At 47.8% G+C, this 21,394-nt stretch overlaps 1 protein-coding gene across 2 annotated transcripts in view; it reads right to left on the bottom strand.

Annotated features, from left to right (window-relative positions):
• LOC124003528 (calcium/calmodulin-dependent 3',5'-cyclic nucleotide phosphodiesterase 1B-like) overlaps positions 1 to 5,154 on the bottom strand; it is a 68,137-nt gene extending 62,983 nt beyond the window's left edge. The window contains exon 1 of one of the 2 annotated variants that reach the window (XM_046311854.1): positions 4,637 to 5,154. In XM_046311854.1, coding sequence (XP_046167810.1) covers positions 4,637 to 4,689 — 53 coding nt within the window. In that variant the 5' untranslated portion in view covers positions 4,690 to 5,154. The remainder of the gene's footprint in view (positions 1 to 4,636) is intronic. The other variant, XM_046311853.1, reaches the window with a different exon arrangement.
• Between the last annotated feature and the right edge of the window lie 16,240 nt (positions 5,155 to 21,394).

Below are 21,394 nucleotides of genomic sequence, written 5' to 3'. Positions count from 1 at the left end.
CCTCAGCACACACAGTAACCTCAGCAAACACAGTAATCTCAGCATGTCACAGTAATCTCAGCATGTCACAGTAACCTCAGTATGTCACAGTAACCTCAGTACACACAGTAACCTCAGTACACACAGTAGCCTCAGTATGTCACAGTAACCTCAGTACACACAGTAACCTCAGTACACACAGTAGCCTCAGCATGTCACAGTAACCTCAGTACACACAGTAACCTCAGTACACACAGTAACCTCAGTACACACAGTAACCTCAGTACACACAGTAACCTCAGCACACACAGTAACCTCAGCACACACAGTAACCTCAGCATGTCACAGTAACCTCAGTATGTCACAGTAACCTCAGCACGCACAGTAACCTCAGCACACAGTAACCTCAGCACGCACAGTAACCTCAGCACACACAGTAACCTCAGCACGCACAGTAACCTCAGCACGCACAGTAACCTCAGCACGCACAGTAACCTCAGCACACACAGTAACCTCAGCACACACAGTAACCTCAGCACACACAGTAACCTCAGCACACACAGTAACCTCAGCACACACAGTAACCTCAGCACACACAGTAACCTCAGCACACACAGTAACCTCAGCACACACAGTAACCTCAGCACACACAGTAACCTCAGCACACACAGTAACCTCAGCACACACAGTAACCTCAGCACACACAGTAACCTCAGTATGTCACAGTAACCTCAGCACACACAGTAACCTCAGCACACACAGTAACCTCAGCACACACAGTAACCTCAGTACACACAGTAACCTTAGTACACACAGTAACCTCAGCACACACAGTAACCTCAGTATGTCACAGTAACCTCAGTATGTCACAGTAACCTCAGTACACACAGTAACCTTAGTACACACAGTAACCTCAGTACACACAGTAACCTCAGTACACACAGTAACCTCAGTACACACAGTAACCTCAGTACACACAGTAACCTCAGTACACACAGTAACCTCAGCACACACAGTAACCTCAGCAAACACAGTAATCTCAGCATGTCACAGTAACCTCAGTATGTCACAGTAACCTCAGTACACACAGTAACCTCAGTACACACAGTAACCTCAGTACACACAGTAACCTCAGTACACAGTAATCTCAGTACACAGTAACCTCAGTACACACAGTAACCTCAGTACACACAGTAACCTCAGCACACACAGTAACCTCAGTACACACAGTAACCTCAGTACACACAGTAACCTCAGTACACACAGTAACCTCAGTGCACACAGTAACCTCAGTGCACACAGTAACCTCAGTACACACAGTCACACACACAGTAACCTCAGCACACACAGTAACCTCAGCACACACAGTAACCTCAGTACACACAGTAACCTCAGCACACACAGTAACCTCAGCACACACAGTAACCTCAGCAAACACAGTAATCTCAGCATGTCACAGTAACCTCAGTATGTCACAGTAACCTCAGTACACACAGTAACCTCAGTACACACAGTAACCTCAGTACACACAGTAACCTCAGTATACACACAGTAACCTCAGCATGTCACAGTAACCTCAGTACACACAGTAACCTCAGTACACACAGTAACCTCAGTATACACACAGTAACCTCAGTATACACACAGTAACCTCAGTACACACAGTAACCTCAGTACACACAGTAACCTCAGTACACACAGTAACCTCAGTATGCCACAGTAACCTTAAACGTAGTACACACAGTAACCACAGCACACACAGTAACCACAGCACACACAGTAACCTCAGTACACACAGTAACCTCAGCATGTCACAGTAACCTCAGCATGTCACAGTAATCTCAGCATGTCACAGTAATCTCAGCATGTCACAGTAACCTCAGCACACACAGTAACATCAGCACACACAGTAACCTCAGTACACACAGTAACCTCAGTACACACAGTAACCTCAGTACACACAGTAACCTCAGTACACACAGTAACCTCAGCACACACAGTAACCTCAGCAAACACAGTAATCTCAGCATGTCACAGTAACCTCAGTATGTCACAGTAACCTCAGTACACACAGTAACCTCAGTACACACAGTAACCTCAGTACACACAGTAGCCTCAGTATGTCACAGTAACCTCAGTACACACAGTAACCTCAGTACACACAGTAGCCTCAGCATGTCACAGTAACCTCAGTACACACAGTAACCTCAGTACACACAGTAACCTCAGCACACACAGTAACCTCAGCACACACAGTAACCTCAGCACACACAGTAACCTCAGCACACACAGTAACCTCAGCACACACAGTAACCTCAGCACACACAGTAACCTCAGTACACACAGTAACCTCAGCACGCACAGTAACCTCAGCACGCACAGTAACCTCAGCATGTCACAGTAACCTCAGTATGTCACAGTAACCTCAGTACACACAGTAACCTCAGTACACACAGTAACCTCAGTACACACAGTAACCTCAGTATACACACAGTAACCTCAGCATGTCACAGTAACCTCAGTACACACAGTAACCTCAGTACACACAGTAACCTCAGTATACACACAGTAACCTCAGTATACACACAGTAACCTCAGTACACACAGTAACCTCAGTACACACAGTAACCTCAGTACACACAGTAACCTCAGTATGCCACAGTAACCTTAAACGTAGTACACACAGTAACCACAGCACACACAGTAACCACAGCACACACAGTAACCTCAGTACACACAGTAACCTCAGCATGTCACAGTAACCTCAGCATGTCACAGTAATCTCAGCATGTCACAGTAATCTCAGCATGTCACAGTAACCTCAGCACACACAGTAACATCAGCACACACAGTAACCTCAGTACACACAGTAACCTCAGTACACACAGTAACCTCAGTACACACAGTAACCTCAGTACACACAGTAACCTCAGCATGTCACAGTACCTTAAGTATGTCACAGTAACCTCAGTATGTCACAGTACATTAAGTATGTCACAGTAACCTTAGCACACACAGTAACCTCAGCACGCACAGTAACCTCAGCACGCACAGTAACCTCAGCACGCACAGTAACCTCAGCACACAGTAACCTCAGCACACACAGTAACCTCAGCATACACAGTAACGTCAGTATACACACAGTAACGTCAGCACACACAGTAACGTCAGCACACACAGTAACCTCAGCACACACAGTAACCTCAGCACACACAGTAACCTCAGCACACACAGTAACCTCAGTACACACAGTAACCTCAGCAGGTCACAGCAACCTCAGTAGGTCCCAGTAACCTCAGTAGGTCACAGTAACCTCAGCAGGTCACAGTAACCTCAGCATGTCACAGTAATCTCAGCATGTCACAGTAACCTCAGCACACACATTAACCTCAGCACACACAGTAACCTCAGTACACACAGTAACCTCAGTACACGCAGTAACCTCAGCACACACATTAACCTCAGCACACACAGTAACCTCAGTAGGTCACAGTAACCTCAGCACACACAGTAACCTCAGTACACACAGTAACCTCAGTACACACAGTAACCTCAGTACACACAGTAACCTCAGTACACACAGTAACCTCAGTACACACAGTAACCTCAGTACACACAGTAACCTCAGTACACACAGTAACCTCAGTACACACAGTAACCTCAGTACTCACAGTAACCTCAGTACTCACAGTAACCTCAGTACACACAGTAACCTCGGTACACACAGTAACCTCAGTACACACAGTAACCTCAGTACACACAGTAACCTCAGTACACACAGTAACCTCAGTACTCACAGTAACCTCAGCATCTCACAGTAACCTCAGTACACACAGTAACCTCGGTACACACAGTAACCTCAGTACACACAGTAACCTCAGTACACACAGTAACCTCAGTACTCACAGTAACCTCAGCATGTCACAGTAACCTCAGCATGTCACAGTAACCTCAGCATGTCACAGTAACCTCAGTACACACAGTAACCTCAGTACACACAGTAACCTCAGTACACACAGTAACCTCAGTACTCACAGTAACCTCAGTACACACAGTAACCTCGGTACACACAGTAACCTCGGTACACACAGTAACCTCAGTACACACAGTAACCTCAGTACTCACAGTAACCTCAGCATGTCACAGTAACCTCAGCATGTCACAGTAACCTCAGCATGTCACAGTAACCTCAGCATGTCACAGTAACCTCAGCATGTCACAGTAACCTCAGTACACACAGTAACCTCAGCATGTGACAGTAATCTCAGCATGTCACAGTAACCTCAGTACACATAGTAACCTCAGCATGTGACAGTAATCTCAGCATGTCACAGTAACCTCAGCATGTCACAGTAACCTCAGTACACACAGTAACCTCAGCATGTGACAGTAATCACAGCATGTCACAGTAACCTCAGCACACACAGTAACCTCAGTACACACAGTAACCTCAGTACACACAGTAACCTCAGTACACACAGTAACCTCAGCATGTCACAGTAATCTCAGCATGTCACAGTAATCTCAGCATGTCACAATACCCTCCTAAATCCTACCTTATCACAAACAGGAAAGGTTTACACTTTTTAATGAAGTTTGGAAATGCATTAGCACTTCTCCCATCCTGTTCCCATTTCCCAGAGTTCCTTTCTCTTACCTGGAGATAGGCATCTGGAGGTGTTTCTTCCTCACTCTCACCAGCTCAGCCATCCACCCCACGGTCACAGTAACGCAAAACCCTTACAGACCCACAGTTTGACACTGCCTGCACAACCCAATGGTTCTGTCCTTTACAATCCTAAGCACTGAGCTCAGGCGTAGTGACACAAAGCACAGAGAGAGACACACAGAGAGAGAGAGAGAGAGAGAGAGAGAGAGAGAGAGAGAGAGAGAGAGAGAGAGAGAGAGAGAGAGAGAGAGAGAGAGAGAGAGAGAGAGAGAGAGAGAGAGAGAGAGAGTACACTCTCCTGAGAATATCTAGATAGTAAATAGTCTCTCAGATAGCCTACTGTTCAACGGAACCACCCAAAGTTCTCTGTCCCGAGAAACACTTCTGGTACACCCCAGCCTGCGTAGCACCCATCTGGGGGGACCTAACTGAACTGTGATAGGTCTAGGCCAACGTATGTAAGTTATGTGAAGGCAGCAGGGTTAGAGAGAGGGAGAGAGAGAGGGATGGGGGGAAGGAGAGAGAGAGAGTGCGAGAGAAAGAGATGGGGGAAGGAGAGAGAGTTGAGAGAGAGAGTTGAGAGAGCGAGTGGGAGAGAGAGAGAGCAAGATGGGGGGAAGGAGAGAGAGAGTAAAATAGAGAACCGAGCCAACTTCACTGATGGGGTGTTGACTGCTATGCTTTCAAGGCAGTGTTTGTACTCTAAATCCCAATGAGAATTTTCCACTGCACTGGCAGAGCACAGACCAAAGTCTTTTTCACTACAGGACCTGTAGTGACCAAACCAAAATAAACCAATATAAACTGTCCTCCAAAGCCACCCACAACAATTCAAACTGCTATCCGATTACCCAGAAAAACAATCGACCGTTACATGTCAAATGAAAACATACAACGATAACCTGAGGCTTCATGTTGCATTACAACACAGTACAGCAGTTTCTTTGAATTCTGCACATTTCTCATAACAACGTCAACATCCCAGGTGTGGAGGCCGAAACTACTCTTCCAGTATAGTGGAATCTTCAAATCAAAGAGATTCTAAAGATTCCACTAAGATTCCACATTTAAAGATTCCACTATCAAAGAGATTCATCATCCGAAAATAAACGTAATTCAGGTTTTTAAATTTGAGTGCTGCTGTGGAATACATACATCATGTATTTCTTCAATTAATGATCATTTCATAGCTGTTGGGATGTGAGAGCTACCGGGCAACGTCACCGGGGAAACATCCAGTCTGAGTGACTTCCCCTGGTTGCTTGTCTTGGTGGCTGGGTCACTCCCATGCTCCTTGACATGCCTCTTCAATTCACAGTGCATGACTGCATTTAATGTTGAGGGTTGATTTCCTCAAGTCGATCACATTAAAAAGCTTTTTTTGGTTGTTTTTCTATTGGAGAAATGACATTGTGACATACGATGCGTCTAAGGAAAGTGTGAAACACCAAAAATACACGTTGAAGTCGATTTACAGGTTTCAACATCTGTCTGGGGTATTATATATATATATATATTTTTTACTTTCAAAAGCAATTTAAATTAGTTGTTTATTATACGTTTGACGTGTAACCTAAAATGACTTACATGTTGGCATCGCAAAAGGGAAAAAGTTTAAATACGATCATTCATCTTTATTTTCCCGCTGGATAAAATTACTTTAGTAGAAGTAGTAGCAACAACAACCAACGGCAGAGTGGGAGGAGTCTTCCAGTGTTGTTTAGCCAAGGCTTCTCAGGCTTCTCAAGGCTTCTCAGGCTTCTCAGGCTTCTCAAGGCTTCTCAGGCTTCTCAGTGTCTCAAGGCTTCTCAGGCTTCTCAAGGCTTCTCAGTGTCTCAAGGCTTCTCAGGCTTCTCAGGCTTCTCAAGGCTTCTCAGGCTTCTCAGTGTCTCAAGGCTTCTCAGGCTTCTCAGTGTCTCAAGGCTTCTCAGGCTTCTCAAGGCTTCTCAGTGTCTCAAGGCTTCTCAGGCTTCTCAAGGCTTCTCAGTGTCTCAAGGCTTCTCAGGCTTCTCAAAGCTTCTCAAGGCTTCTCAGGCTTCTCAGGCTTCTCAGTGTCTCAAGGCTTCTCAGTGTCTCAAGGCTTCTCAGGCTTCTCAGGCTTCTCAGTGTCTCAAGGCTTCCCAGTGTCTCAAGGCTTCTCAGGCTACTCAGGCTTCTCAGTGTCTCAAGGCGTCTCAGTGTCTCAAGGCTTCTCAGGCTTCTCAGTGTCTCAAGGCTTCTCAGGCTTATCAGTGTCTCAAGGTTTCTCAGGCTTATCAGTGTCCCAAGGCTTCTCAGTGTCTCAAAGCTTCTCAGTGTCTCAAGGCTTCTCAGTGTCTCAAGGCTTCTCAGTGTCTCAAGGCTTCTCAGGCTTCTCAGTGTCTCAAGGCTTCTCAGTGTCTCAAGGCTTCTCAGTGTCTCAAGGCTTCTCAGTGTCTCAAGGCTTCTCAGTGTCTCAAGGCTTCTCAGTGTCATCTGATTTCATTTAGAATGTTAGATCTGATTTCATAGCGGCTGCGTTACATCCTCCACACGTAGTCCAAATTAAACATGATTGATCTTGCTTCATAATGATTGGCACGACATCCTCTTCATCTAGTCTGAAAGACTGTTGGATATCCTCCTCAACACGTTTGATTTAAACACGATTGATTTGATTTCATACTGACTGCATAGCATCCTCTTCCTCTAGTCTGAAATAAACATGTTAGTGAGGGCCTGTCCACTCCCTTCATCCGCCAGAGTGAGTGCCCCCCCTCTCAGAGCAGACATAATTCACTGATATTTACTTTTACTGGAGAGAGACTTGATTTCATATCTCTATAAATCCCAGAGGCATGGGAACATTTGGTTCAAGTTTTAAAATGTTATGAGGATTTAGCATTTCCAGTGATGCACTGGGCCGCACGCACTACCCTCTGTAGTGCCTTGCGGTCAGAGGCCGAGCAATTGCCATACCAGGCGGTGATGCAACCAGTCAGGATGCTCTCGATGTTGCAGCTGTAGAACGTTTTGAGGATCTCAGGACCCATGCCAAATCGCTTTAGTTTCCTGAGGGAGAATAGGCTTTGTCGTGCCCTCTTCACAACTGTCTTGGTGTGTTTGGACTAGAGGTCGACCGATTAATCGGAATGGCCGAGTAATTAGGGCCGATTTCAAGTTTTCATAACAATCGGAAATCGGTATTTTTGGACATCGATTTGGCCAATTTTTTTTTACACCTTTATTCAACTAGGCAAGTCAACACGTTCTTATTTTAACTGGTCTAGGAACAGTGGGTTAACTGGTCTAGGAACAGTGGGTTAACTGGTCTAGGAACAGTGGGGTTAACTGGCCTAGGAACAGTGGGGTTAACTGGCCTAGGAACAGTGGGTTAACTGGCCTAGGAACAGTGGGTTAACTGGCCTAGGAACAGTGGGTTAACTGGTCTAGGAACAGTGGGTTAACTGGTCTAGTGGGTTAACTGGTCTAGGAACAGTGGGTTAACTGGTCTAGGAACAGTGGGTTAACTGGTCTAGGAACAGTGGGTTAACTGGTCTAGGAACAGTGGGTTAACTGGTCTAGGAACAGTGGGTTAACTGGTCTAGGAACAGTGGGTTAACTGGTCTAGGGGTTAACTGGTCTAGTGGGTTAACTGGTCTAGGAACAGTGGGTTAACTGGTCTAGGAACAGTGGGTTAACTAGGTCTAGGAACAGTGGGTTAACTGGTCTAGTGGGTTAACTGGTCTAGGAACAGTGGGTTAACTGGTCTAGGGGTTAACTGGTCTAGTGGGTTAACTGGTCTAGGAACAGTGGGTTAACTGGTCTAGGAACAGTGGGTTAACTGGTCTAGGAACAGTGGGTTAACTGGTCTAGGAACAGTGGGTTAACTGGTCTAGTGGGTTAACTGGTCTAGGAACAGTTAACTGGGTTTAACTGGTCTAGGAACAGTGGGTTAACTGGTCTAGGAACAGTGGGTTAACTGGTCTAGGAACAGTGGGTTAACTGGCCTAGGAACAGTGGGTTAACTGGCCTAGGAACAGTGGGTTAACTGGTCTAGGAACAGTGGGGTTAACTGTGGGGTTAACTGGTCTAGGAACAGTGGGTTAACTGGTCTAGGAACAGTGGGTTAACGGTCTAGGAACAGTGGGTTAACTGGTCTAGGAACAGTGGGTTAACTGGTCTAGGAACAGTGGGTTAACTGGGGAACAGTGGGTTAACTGGTCTAGGAACAGTGGGTTAACTGGTCTAGGAACAGTGGGGTTAACTGGTCTAGGAACAGTGGGTTAACTGGTCTAGGAACAGTGGGTTAACTGGTCTCTAGGAACAGGAACAGTGGGTTAACTGATCTAGGAACAGTGGGTTAACTGGTCTAGGAACAGTGGGTTAACTGGTCTAGTGGGTTAACTGGTCTAGGAACAGTGGTCTAGGAACAGTGGGTTAACTGGTCTAGGAACAGTGGGTTAACTGGTCTAGGAACAGTGGGTTAACTGGTCTAGGAACCTGGTCTAGGAACAGTGGGTTAACTGGTCTAGGAACAGTGGGTTAACTGGTCTAGGAACAGTGGGTTAACTGGTCTAGGAACAGTGGGTTAACTGGTCTAGGAACAGTGGGTTAACTGGTCTAGGAACAGTGGGTTAACTGGTCTAGGAACAGTGGGTTAACTGGTCTAGGAACAGTGGGTTAACTGGTCTAGGAACAGTGGGTTAACTGGTCAGGGGCAGAACAACAGATTTGTACCTTGTCAGCTCGGGGATTCGATCTTGCAACCTTACAGTTAACTGGTCCAACGCCCTGCCACCTCCTCCCATTGCACTCCACAAGGAGCCTGCCTGTTAACGTGAATTCAGTAAGAAGCCAAGGTAAGTTGCTAGCTAGCATTAGACTTATCTTATAAAAACAATCAATCAATCAATCATAATGACTAGTTAACTACACATGGTTGATGATATTAACAGTTTATCTAGCGTTGCATATAATCAATGCAGTGCGCATTTGCGGAAAAAGGAGTTAGTTGCTCCAACGTGGGTTAGCTAACCATAAACATCAATACACAGAGGTATATATTTTTAAACCTGCATATTTAGCTAAAAGAAATCCAGGTTGGCAGGCAATATTAACCAGGTGAAATTGTGTCACTTTTCTTGCATTCATTGCACGCAGAGTCAGAGTATATGCGATAATAATAAACGTTTTGTTTTCTAAATTATAGTTTCCGGATTTGACCATATTAATGACCAAAGGCTCGTATTTCTGTGTGTTATTATGTTATAATTAAGTCTATGTTTTGATAGAGCAGTCTGAAGCTATGGTAGGCAGCAGCAGGCTTGTAAGCATTCATTCAAACAGCTGCATTTTGTAAGTCGCTCTGGATAAGAGCGTCTGCTAAATGACTTAAATGTAAATGTAAATGTAAACAGCACTTTTGTGCGTTTTGCCAGCAGCTCTTCATTGTGCTTCAAGCATTGCGCTGTTTATGACTTTAAGCCTATCAACTCCGGAGATTAGGCTGGTGTAACCATGTGAAATGGCTAGCTAGTTAGCAATCTAATAGCGTTTTTAAACGTCACTTGCTCTGAGACTTGGAGTAATTGTTCCACATACTCTGCATGGGTAACGCTGCTTCGAGGGTGGCTGTTGTCAATGTGTTCCTCGTTCAAGCCCAGGTAGGAGCGAGGAGAGGGACGGTTGCTATACTGTTAGACTGGCAATACTAAAGTGCCTATAAGAACATCCAATAGTCAAAAGGTATATGAAATACCAATGGTATAAAGAAATATCCTATAAATACTATTAACTACAACCTAAAACCTCTTACCTGGGAATATTGATGTCTCATGTTAAAAGGATCCACCAGCTTTCATATGTTCTCATGTTCTGAGCAAGGAACTGAAATGTTAAAAAAATTTCATGGCACATATTGCACTTTTACTTTCTTCTCCAACACTTTGTTTTTGCATTATTTAAACCAAATTGAACATGTTTCATTATTTATTTGATGCTAAATTGATTTTTATTGATGCATTATATTAAGTTAAAATAAGTGTTCATTCAGTATTGTTGTAATTGTCATAAAAAAAAATATATATTTTTTTTAATAATCGCCTTTTAAGAGCGTTGAAATATCATAATCGACCTCTAGTTTGGACCATTCTAATTGTTTGGTGATGTGGATGCCAAGGAACTTGAAGCTCTCAACCTACTCCACTACAGCCTCGACGATGAGAATGGGGGCGTGCCTGGTCCTCCTTTTCCTGTAGTCCACTATCATCTCCTTAGTCTTGGTTACGTTGAGGGATAGGTTGTTATTCTGGCACCACCTGGCCAGGTCTCTGACCTTCTCCCTATAGGCTGTCTCGTCGTTGATCAGGCCTACAACTGTTGTGTCGTCTGCAAACTTAATGATGGTGTCGGAGTCATGCCTGGCCATGCTGTCGTGGGTGAACAGGGAATATAGGAGGGGACTGAGCACGCACCCCTGGGGAGCTCCAGTGTTGAGGATCAGCGTGGCAGATCTGTTGCTACCTACCCTCACCACCTGGGGGCGGCCCGTCAGGAAGTCCAGGATCCAGTTGCAGAGGGAGGTATTTAGTCCTAGGATCCTTAGCTTAGTGATGAGCTTTGACGGTACTATGGTGTTGAACGCTGAGCTGTAGTCAATGAATAGCATTCTCGCATAGGTGTTCCTTTTGTCCAGGTGGGAAAGGGCAGTGTGGAGAGTCATCTGTGAAATCTGTTTGGGCGGTATGCAAATTGGAGAGGGTCTAGGGTTTCTGGGATAATGGTGTTGATGTGAGGCATTACCAACCTTTCAAAGCACTTTATGGCTACGGACGTGAGTGTTACGGGTCTGTAGTCATTTAGGCAGGTTGCCTTTGTGTTCTTGGGCACAGTGGTCTGCATGAAACATGTTGGTATTACAGACTCAATCAGGGATATCTTGAAAATGTCAGTAAAGACACCTGCCAGTTGGCCAGCACATGCCCGGAGCACACGTCCTGGTAATCCGTCTGGCCCTGCAGCCTTGTGTATGTTGACCTGTTTAAAGGTCTTACTCACGTCGGCTACGAAGAGCGTGATCACACAGTTGTCCAGAACAGATATGCTCTCATGCATGCCTCAGTGTTGCTTGCCTCGAAGCGAGAGAAAGAGAAACTGTAATGTAGTTCTTTGTGGATCTATAGCACATTAAAGCTATTTCTATCTTTCTCTCTCTCTCTATTTAATGTCAACTACCGCCTACGGTCTTTCTCTGCCCAGGAACTGACCTCAGAGCAGACATAATTCATTGAATATTTACTTTTACTGGAGAGAGACCTGATTTCATATCTCTATAAATCCCAGAGACATGGGAACATTTAGTCCCAGTATGAAAATGTTGTGAGGATTTTGCATTTTCAGGAGCAGTTTGAATATCTAAAAGTAACTTACTAAATTATCTCATCTTATATTTGAACATGATTCACCAACCGATTATACATTAGGAACTTTTATTATCTTAGCTTACATTATCCAGTGTGAAACATACAACCTAGTCTCATGCAACAGTCAATGCTAGAAGCAAAGTTTAATTAACTTTCCACTGTAGTTATTTTACAACTACTACTCTGTCTACCACCGTGAAACTGTAACGTACTTCTATGCGGATCTATAGCACATTACTGGTGTGTATTCGGTTCTTACTGTTTGAACGTGGCCTTCCATGATGTCACCTCCTCCAGGAGGGGTGGCAGGGTAGCCTAGTGGTTAGAGTGTGCATGTGTGTGTGTACACATAGGTACAGTGGCTTGGAGATCTGCAGCTCTCAGCAGATTACCAACTCTGTCACCAACACTACAAGCTGTGGTCCTTTATGTAAGCCCATTGTCTCACCAGTACTTGTCATCAGTACCACTGTGGAGTACAGTAGGATGTTTCCTGAACAAGACCTACAGCACACAGGGAGCTGGGGGGGCTGGGTCGAGGCCTCAGGAGGGGCTGGGACGGAGGGAGGCCCTGAGGAGGGAGCTGGGACGAGGCCTCAGGAGGGAGCTGGGACGAGGCTGGGACTGGGAGGCCTCAGGAGGGAGCTGGGACGAGGCCTCAGGAGGGAGCTGGGACAAGGCCTGAGGACGAGGCATCAGAGAGCTGGGAAAAGGCCTCAAGGTCATTCACCAACTGATCTTAGATTTGGAATATAAATCTAATAATAAATGGACCATCAGACCTAGACTAAAATATCAAGAGCCTAAGATGCTGATTTAAATGGTTTGAACATCCAAATCTGTTCACACTTGAATGGTATCCAGTCACAACGAGTGAGCATTGAAATATCTGTAATCTGATTGTGATCCTGTGATCTGATTGTGATCCTGTGATCTGATTGTGATCACAATCAGATCACAGATATTTCAATAATCTACACATGTGTAAAAATGTGGACAATTTCATGACAAAGGTTGAATGTTAGCACCAGGTATGAACAAGGCTAAAGTGGTATTATAAAGTGGTATTATAAAGTGGTATTATAAAGTGGTATTATAAAGTGGTATTATAAAGTGGTATTATAAAGTGGTATTATAAAGTGGTATTATAAAGTGGTATTATAATTGTGCAAAATAGTGAGGAGCTGTTCAGTCACTTAGTTCGCCATGTCTCACTGCACTCCATCACGTGAGGTGTTCCTACCTACCGAGGTGTTCCTATCAACTGAGGTGTTCCTATCAACTGAGGTGTTCCTATCAACTGAGGTGTTCCTATCTACCGAGGTGTTCCTATCAACTGAGGTGTTCCTATCAACTGAGGTGTTCCTACCTACCGGGGTGTTCCTACCTACCGAGGTGTTCCTATCAACTGAGGTGTTCCTATCAACTGAGGTGTTCCTACCTACCGGGGTGTTCCTATCTACCGAGGTATGAGGTGTTCCTATCAACTGAGGTGTTCCTACCTACCGGGGTGTTCCTATCTACCGGGGTGTTCCTACCTACCGAGGTGTTCCTATCAACCGAGGTATGAGGTGTTCCAACCTACCAGGGTGTTCCTACCTACCGAGGTATGAGGTGTTCCAACCTATCAACTGAGGTGTTCCTACCTACCGAGGTATGAGGTGTTCCTATCTACCGAGGTGTTCCTACCTACCGAGGTGTTTCTATGAGGTGTTCCTATCTATCAGGTGTTCCTACCTGAGGTGTTCCTACCTACCGAGGGAGGTGTTCCAACCTACCGGGGTGTTCCTACCTACCGAGGTATGAAGTGTTCCTATCTACCGAGGTGTTCCTACCTACCGAGGTGTTTCTACCAACCGGGTGTTCCTACCTACCGGGTGTTCCTACCTACCGGGTACCTACCTACTGAGGTATGAGGTGTTCCTATCTACCGAGGTGTTCCTACCTAGGGGTGTTCCTACCTACCGGGTGTTCCTACCTACCCGGGTGTTCCTACCTACTGAGGTATGAGGTGTTCCTATCTACCGAGGTGTTCCTACCTACCGGGGTGTTCCTACCTACCCGGGTGTTCCTACCTACTGAGATATGAGGTGTTCCTACCTACCGAGGTGTTCCTACCTACCGGGTGTTCCTACCTACCCGGGTGTTCCTACCTACTGAGGTATGAGGTGTTCCTATCTACCGAGGTGTTCCTACCTACCGGGTGTTCCTACCTACCCGGGTGTTCCTACCTACTGAGATATGAGGTGTTCCTACCTACCGAGGTGTTCCTACCTACCGGGTGTTCCTCCTCATACCTCGGTGATAGGAACACTCCTATCTACCGGGGTGTTCCTACCTACCGAGGTATGAGGTGTTCCTACCTACTGAGGTATGAGGTGTTCCTATCTACCGAGGTGTTCCTACCTACCGAGGTGTTCCTACCTACCGAGGTGTTCCTATCTACCGAGGTATGAGGTGTTCCTACCTAACGAGGTATTCCTACCTACCGAGGTGTTCCTATCTACCGAGGTGTTCCTATCTACCGAGGTATGAGGTGTTCCTACCTACAGGGGTGTTCCTACCTACCGAGGTATGAGGTGTTCCTACCTACCGAGGTGTTCCTACCTACTGAGGTATGAGGTGTTCCTACCTACCGAGGTGTTCCTACCTACCGGGGTGTTCCTACCTACCGGGGTGTTCCTATCTACCGGGGTGTTCCTACCTACCGGGGTGTTCCTACCTACCGGGGTATGAGGTGTTCCTACCTACCGGGGTGTTCCTACCTACCGGGGTGTTCCTACCTACCGAGGTGTTCCTATCTACCGAGGTATGAGGTGTTCCTACCTAACGAGGTATTCCTACCTACCGAGGTGTTCCTATCTACCGAGGTGTTCCTATCTACCGAGGTGAGGTTTCCTACCTACAGGGGTGTTCCTACCTACCGAGGTATGAGGTGTTCCTACCTACCGAGGTGTTCCTACCTGAGGTGTTCCTACCTACCGAGGTGTTCCTATCTACCGAGGTATGAGGTGTTCCTACCTAACGAGGTATTCCTACCTACCGAGGTGTTCCTATCTACCGAGGTGTTCCTATCTACCGAGGTATGAGGTGTTCCTACCTACCGGGGTGTTCCTACCTACCGAGGTATGAGGTGTTCCTACCTACCGAGGTGTTCCTACCTACTGAGGTATGAGGTGTTCCTACCTACCGAGGTGTTCCTACCTACCGGGGTGTTCCTACCTACCGGGGTGTTCCTATCTACCGGGGTGTTCCTACCTACCGGGGTGTTCCTACCTACCGGGGTATGAGGTGTTCCTACCTACCGGGGTGTTCCTACCTACCGAGGTGTTCCTATCTACCGAGGTATGAGGTGTTCCTACCTACCGGGTGGTCCTACCTACCGAGGTATGAGGTGTTCCTACCTACCGAGGTGTTCCTATCTATCAAGGTGTTCCTACCTACCGAGGTGTTCCTATCTACCGAGGTATGAGGTGTTCCTACCTACCGAGGTGTTCCTACCTACCGAGGTGTTCCTATCTACCGAGGTATGAGGTGTTCCTACCTAACGAGGTATTCCTACCTACCGAGGTGTTCCTATCTACCGAGGTGTTCCTATCTACCGAGGTGTTCCTACCTACCGGGGTGTTCCTACCTACCCGGGTGTTCCTACCTACTGAGATATGAGGTGTTCCTACCTACCGAGGTGTTCCTACCTACCGGGGTGTTCCTCCTCATACCTCGGTAGATAGGAACACTCCTATCTACCGGGGTGTTCCTACCTACCGAGGTATGAGGTGTTCCTACCTACCGAGGTATGAGGTGTTCCTACCTACCGAGGTGTTCCTACCTACCGAGGTGTTCCTACCTACCGAGGTGTTCCTATCTACCGAGGTATGAGGTGTTCCTACCTAACGAGGTATTCCTACCTACCGAGGTGTTCCTATCAACTGAGGTGTTCCTATCAACTGAGATGTTCCTACCTACCGGGGTGTTCCTACCTACCGAGGTGTTCCTATCAACTGAGGTGTTCCTATCAACTGAGGTGTTCCTACCTACCGGGGTGTTCCTATCTACCGAGGTATGAGGTGTTCCTATCAACTGAGGTGTTCCTACCTACCGGGGTGTTCCTATCTACCGGGGTGTTCCTACCTACCGAGGTGTTCCTACCTACCGAGGTATGAGGTGTTCCAACCTACCAGGGTGTTCCTACCTACCGAGGTATGAGGTGTTCCAACCTACCGGGGTGTTCCTACCTACCGAGGTATGAGGTGTTTCTATCTACCGAGGTGTTCCTACCTACCGGGGTGTTCCTACCTACCGGGGTGTTCCTACCTACCGGGGTGTTCCTACCTACCGGGGTATGAGGTGTTCCTACCTACTGAGGTATGAGGTGTTCCTATCTACCGAGGTGTTCCTACCTAGCCGGGTGTTCCTACCTACCCGGGTGTTCCTACCTACTGAGGTATGAGGTGTTCCTATCTACCGAGGTGTTCCTACCTACCGAGGTATGAGGTGTTCCTACCTACCGAGGTATGAGGTGTTCCTACCTACCGAGGTATGAGGTGTTCCTACCTACCGAGGTGTTCCTACCTACCGAGGTGTTCCTATCTACCGAGGTATGAGGTGTTCCTACCTAACGAGGTATTCCTACCTACCGAGGTGTTCCTATCTACCGAGGTGTTCCTATCTACCGAGGTATGAGGTGTTCCTACCTACAGGGGTGTTCCTACCTACCGAGGTATGAGGTGTTCCTACCTACCGAGGTGTTCCTACCTACTGAGGTATGAGGTGTTCCTACCTACCGAGGCGTTCCTACCTACCGATGTGTTCCTACCTACTGAGGTATGAGGTGTTCCTACCTACCGAGGTGTTCCTACCTACCGAGGTGTTCCTACCTACCGAGGTGTTTCTACCTACCGGGGTGTTCCTATCTATCGAGGTGTTCCTACCTACCGGGGTGTTCCTACCTACCGAGGTATGAGGTGTTCCAACCTACCGGGGTGTTCCTACCTACCGAGGTATGAGGTGTTTCTATCTACCGAGGTGTTCCTACCTACCGGGGTGTTCCTACCTACCGGGGTGTTCCTACCTACCGGGGTGTTCCTACCTACCGGGTATGAGGTGTTCCTACCTACTGAGGTATGAGGTGTTCCTATCTACCGAGGTGTTCCTACCTAGCCGGGTGTTCCTACCTACCCGGGTGTTCCTACCTACTGAGGTATGAGGTGTTCCCATCTACCGAGGTGTTCCTACCTACCGAGGTATGAGGTGTTCCTACCTACCGAGGTATGAGGTGTTCCTACCTACCGAGGTATGAGGTGTTCCTACCTACCGAGGTATGAGGTGTTCCTACCTACCGAGGTGTTCCTACCTACCGAGGTGTTCCTATCTACCGAGGTATGAGGTGTTCCTACCTAACGAGGTATTCCTACCTACCGAGGTGTTCCTATCTACCGAGGTGTTCCTATCTACCGAGGTATGAGGTGTTCCTACCTACCGAGGTGTTCCTACCTACTGAGGTATGAGGTGTTCCTACCTACCGAGGTGTTCCTACCTACCGGGGTGTTCCTACCTACCGGGGTGTTCCTACCTACCGGGGTGTTCCTATCTACCAGGGTGTTCCTACCTACCAGGGTGTTCCTACCTACCGGGGTATGAGGTGTTCCTACCTACCGGGGTGTTCCTACCTACCGAGGTGTTCCTATCTACCGAGGTATGAGGTGTTCCTACCTACCGGGTGGTCCTACCTACCGAGGTATGAGGTGTTCCTACCTACCGAGGTGTTCCTATCTATCAAGGTGTTCCTACCTACCGAGGTGTTCCTATCTACCGAGGTATGAGGTGTTCCTACCTACCGAGGTGTTCCTACCTACCGAGGTGTTCCTATCTACCGAGGTATGAGGTGTTCCTACCTAACGAGGTATTCCTACCTACCGAGGTGTTCCTATCTACCGAGGTGTTCCTATCTACCGAGGTGTTCCTACCTACCGGGGTGTTCCTACCTACCCGGGTGTTCCTACCTACTGAGATATGAGGTGTTCCTACCTACCGAGGTGTTCCTACCTACCGGGGTGTTCCTCCTCATACCTCGGTAGATAGGAACACTCCTATCTACCGGGGTGTTCCTACCTACCGAGGTATGAGGTGTTCCTACCTACCGAGGTATGAGGTGTTACATTTTACATTACATTTAAGTCATTTAGCAGACGCTCTTATCCAGAGCGACTTACAAATTGGTGCATTCACCTTATGACATCCAGTGGAACAGCCACTTTTCAATAGTGCATCTAAATCTTTTAAGGGGGGTGAGAAGGATTACTTTATCCTATCCCTGACCTCAGGTCAGGGATTTTCAGTACCTGGTTGACTGGGAGAGTTATGGCCCGGAGGAGAGGTGCTGGGTCCCCACCAGGGACACCCCGGTCAACCAGGTATGCCCCCAGGTAGGAGAGGGGTTACTGTCACACCCTGATCTGTTTCACCTATCTTTGGTATTGTCTCCACCCCCTCCAGGTGTCACCCATCTTCCCCATTAACCCCTGTGTATTTATACCTGTGTTCTGTCTGTTGCCAGTTCGTTTTGTTTTGTAAAGCCTACCAGCGGTTTTCCCCCTGTTCCTGTCTCATGATTGTTCCTGTTTAACCTTTTCTGCCTGCCGTCCAGTACCTTTGCCCCAGCTATCTGGATTATTGTCCTTGACTTGTCTTTTGCCTGTCCCTGTTGGCTTATTAAAATGTTAACTTGACGTTGTCTGCATCTGGGTCTTACCTTAACATGATAACTTTATGGCTTATAATAGGGCATGAAATGAATGAATCCATCACATCCATACATACACACTACTCCATTTAGGTACAGTTACTACCTACCGAGTACCGTGTTCCTACCTACCGAGGTGTTCCTACCTACCGAGGTGTTCCTACCTACCGAGGTGTTCCTATCTACCGAGGTGTTCCTACCTAACGAGGTATTCCTACCTACCGAGGTGTTCCTATCTACCGAGGTGTTCCTATCTACCGAGGTATGAGGTGTTCCTACCTACAGGGGTGTTCCTACCTACCGAGGTATGAGGTGTTCCTACCTACCGAGGTGTTCCTACCTACTGAGGTATGAGGTGTTCCTACCTACCGAGGTGTTCCTACCTACCGGGGTGTTCCTACCTACTGGGGTGTTCCTATCTACCGGGGTGTTCCTACCTACCGGGGTGTTCCTACCTACCGGGGTATGAGGTGTTCCTACCTACCGGGGTGTTCCTACCTACCGAGGTGTTCCTATCTACCGAGGTATGAGGTGTTCCTACCTACCGGGTGGTCCTACCTACCGAGGTATGAGGTGTTCCTACCTACCGAGGTGTTCCTATCTACCGAGGTATGAGGTGTTCCTACCTACCGAGGTGTTCCTATCTACCGAGGTATGAGGTATTCCTATCTACCGAGGTGTTCCTATCTACCGAGGTGTTCCTATCTACCGAGGTGAGGTGTTCCTATCTACCGAGGTGTTCCTACCTACCGAGGTGTTCTTATCTACCAAGATGTTCCTACCTACCGAGGTATGAGGTGTTCCTTCCTACCGAGGTGTTCCTACCTACCGAGGTGTTCCTACCTACCGGGGTGTTCCTACCTACCGGGGTGTTCCTACCTACCAGGGTGTTCCTTCCTACCAGGGTGTTCCTTCCTACCAGGGTGTTCCTTCCTACCAGGGTGTTCCTACCTACCGGGGTGTTCTAACCTACTGAGGTATGAGGTGTTCCTACCTACCGGGGTGTTCCTACCTACCGGGGTGTTCCTACCTACTGAGGTATGAGGTGTTCCTACCTACCGAGGTGTTCCTACCTACCGGGGTGTTCCTACCTACTGGGGTATGAGGTGTTCCTACCTACCGGGGTGTTCCTACCTACCGGGGTGTTCCTACCTACCGGGTGTTCCTATCTCCCGGGGTGTACCTATCTACCGAGGTGTTCCTATCTACCGAGGTATGAGGTGTTCCTACCTACCGGGGTGTTCCTACCTACTGGGGTATGAGGTGTTCCTACCTACCGGGGTGTTCCTTCCTACCGGGGTGTTCCTTCCTACCGGGGTTTTCCTACCTACCGGGGTGTTCCTACCTACTGAGGTATGAGGTGTTCCTACCTACCGGGGTGTTCCTACCTACCGGTGTTCCTACCTACCGAGGTGTTCCTACCTACCGAGGTGTTCCTACCTACCGAGGTGTTCCTACCTACCGAGGTGTTCCTATGAGGTGTTCCTACCTACCGGGGTGTTCCTACCTACTGGGGTATGAGGTGTTCCTACCTACCAGGGTGTTCCTACCTTCCGGGGTGTTCCTACCTACTGAGGTATGAGGTGTTCCTACCTACCGGGGTGTTCCTACCTACCGGGGTGTTCCTACCTACTGAGGTATGAGGTGTTCCTACCTACCGAGGTGTTCCTACCTACCGAGGTGTTCCTATGAGGTGTTCCTACCTACCGGGGTGTTCCTACCTATTGGGGTATGAGGTGTTCCTACCTACCAGGGTGTTCCTACCTTCCGGGGTGTTCCTACCTTCCGGGGTGTTCCTACCTACCGGGGTGTTCCTTCCTAGGTGTTCCTATCTACCGAGGTGTTCCTACCTACCGAGGTGTTCCTACCTAATGGGGTATGAGGTGTTCCTACCTAACGAGGTGTTCCTATCTACCGAGGTGTTCCTATCTACCGAGGTGTTCCTATCTACCGGGGTGTTCCTATCTACCGGGGTGTTCCTACCTACCGGGGTGTTCCTACCTACCGAGGTATGAGGTGGTCCTACCTACCGAGGTGTTCCTATCTACCGAGGTGTTCCTATCTACCGAGGTGTTCCTATCTATCGAGGTGTTCCTATCTACCGAGGTGTTCCTACCTACCGGGGTGTTCCTACCTACCGGGGTGTTCCTACCTACCGGGGTGTTTCTACCTACCGGGGTGTTCCTTCCTACCGGGGTGTTCCTATCTACCGAGGTATGAGGTGTTCCTACCTACCGGGGTGTTCCTACCTACCGAGGTATGAGGTGTTCCTACCTACCGGGGTGTTCCTACCTACCGAGGTATGAGGTGTTCCTATCTACCGAGGTGTTCCTATCTACCGAGGTGTTCCTATCTAACGAGGTATGAGGTGTTCCTATCTACCGAGGTATGAGGTGTTCCTACCTACCGAGGTGTTCCTATCTACCGGGGTGTTCCTATCTACCGGGGTGTACCTATCTACCGAGGTGTTCCTATCTACCGAGGTGTTCTTATCTACCGAGATGTTCCTACCTACTGGGGTATGAGGTGTTCCTTCCTACCGAGGTGTTCCTACCTACCGAGATATGTGTTCCTACCTACCGGGGTGTTCCTACTACCGAGGTGTTCCTATCTACCGAGGTG

The sequence above is a fragment of the Oncorhynchus gorbuscha genome, linkage group LG18, assembly GCF_021184085.1.
Source record: "Oncorhynchus gorbuscha isolate QuinsamMale2020 ecotype Even-year linkage group LG18, OgorEven_v1.0, whole genome shotgun sequence".
Taxonomy (NCBI): Eukaryota; Metazoa; Chordata; class Actinopteri; order Salmoniformes; family Salmonidae; genus Oncorhynchus; species Oncorhynchus gorbuscha.
Note: the sequence above shows the minus strand (reverse complement) of the source record. Positions and strands in the feature narration are given on the sequence as shown.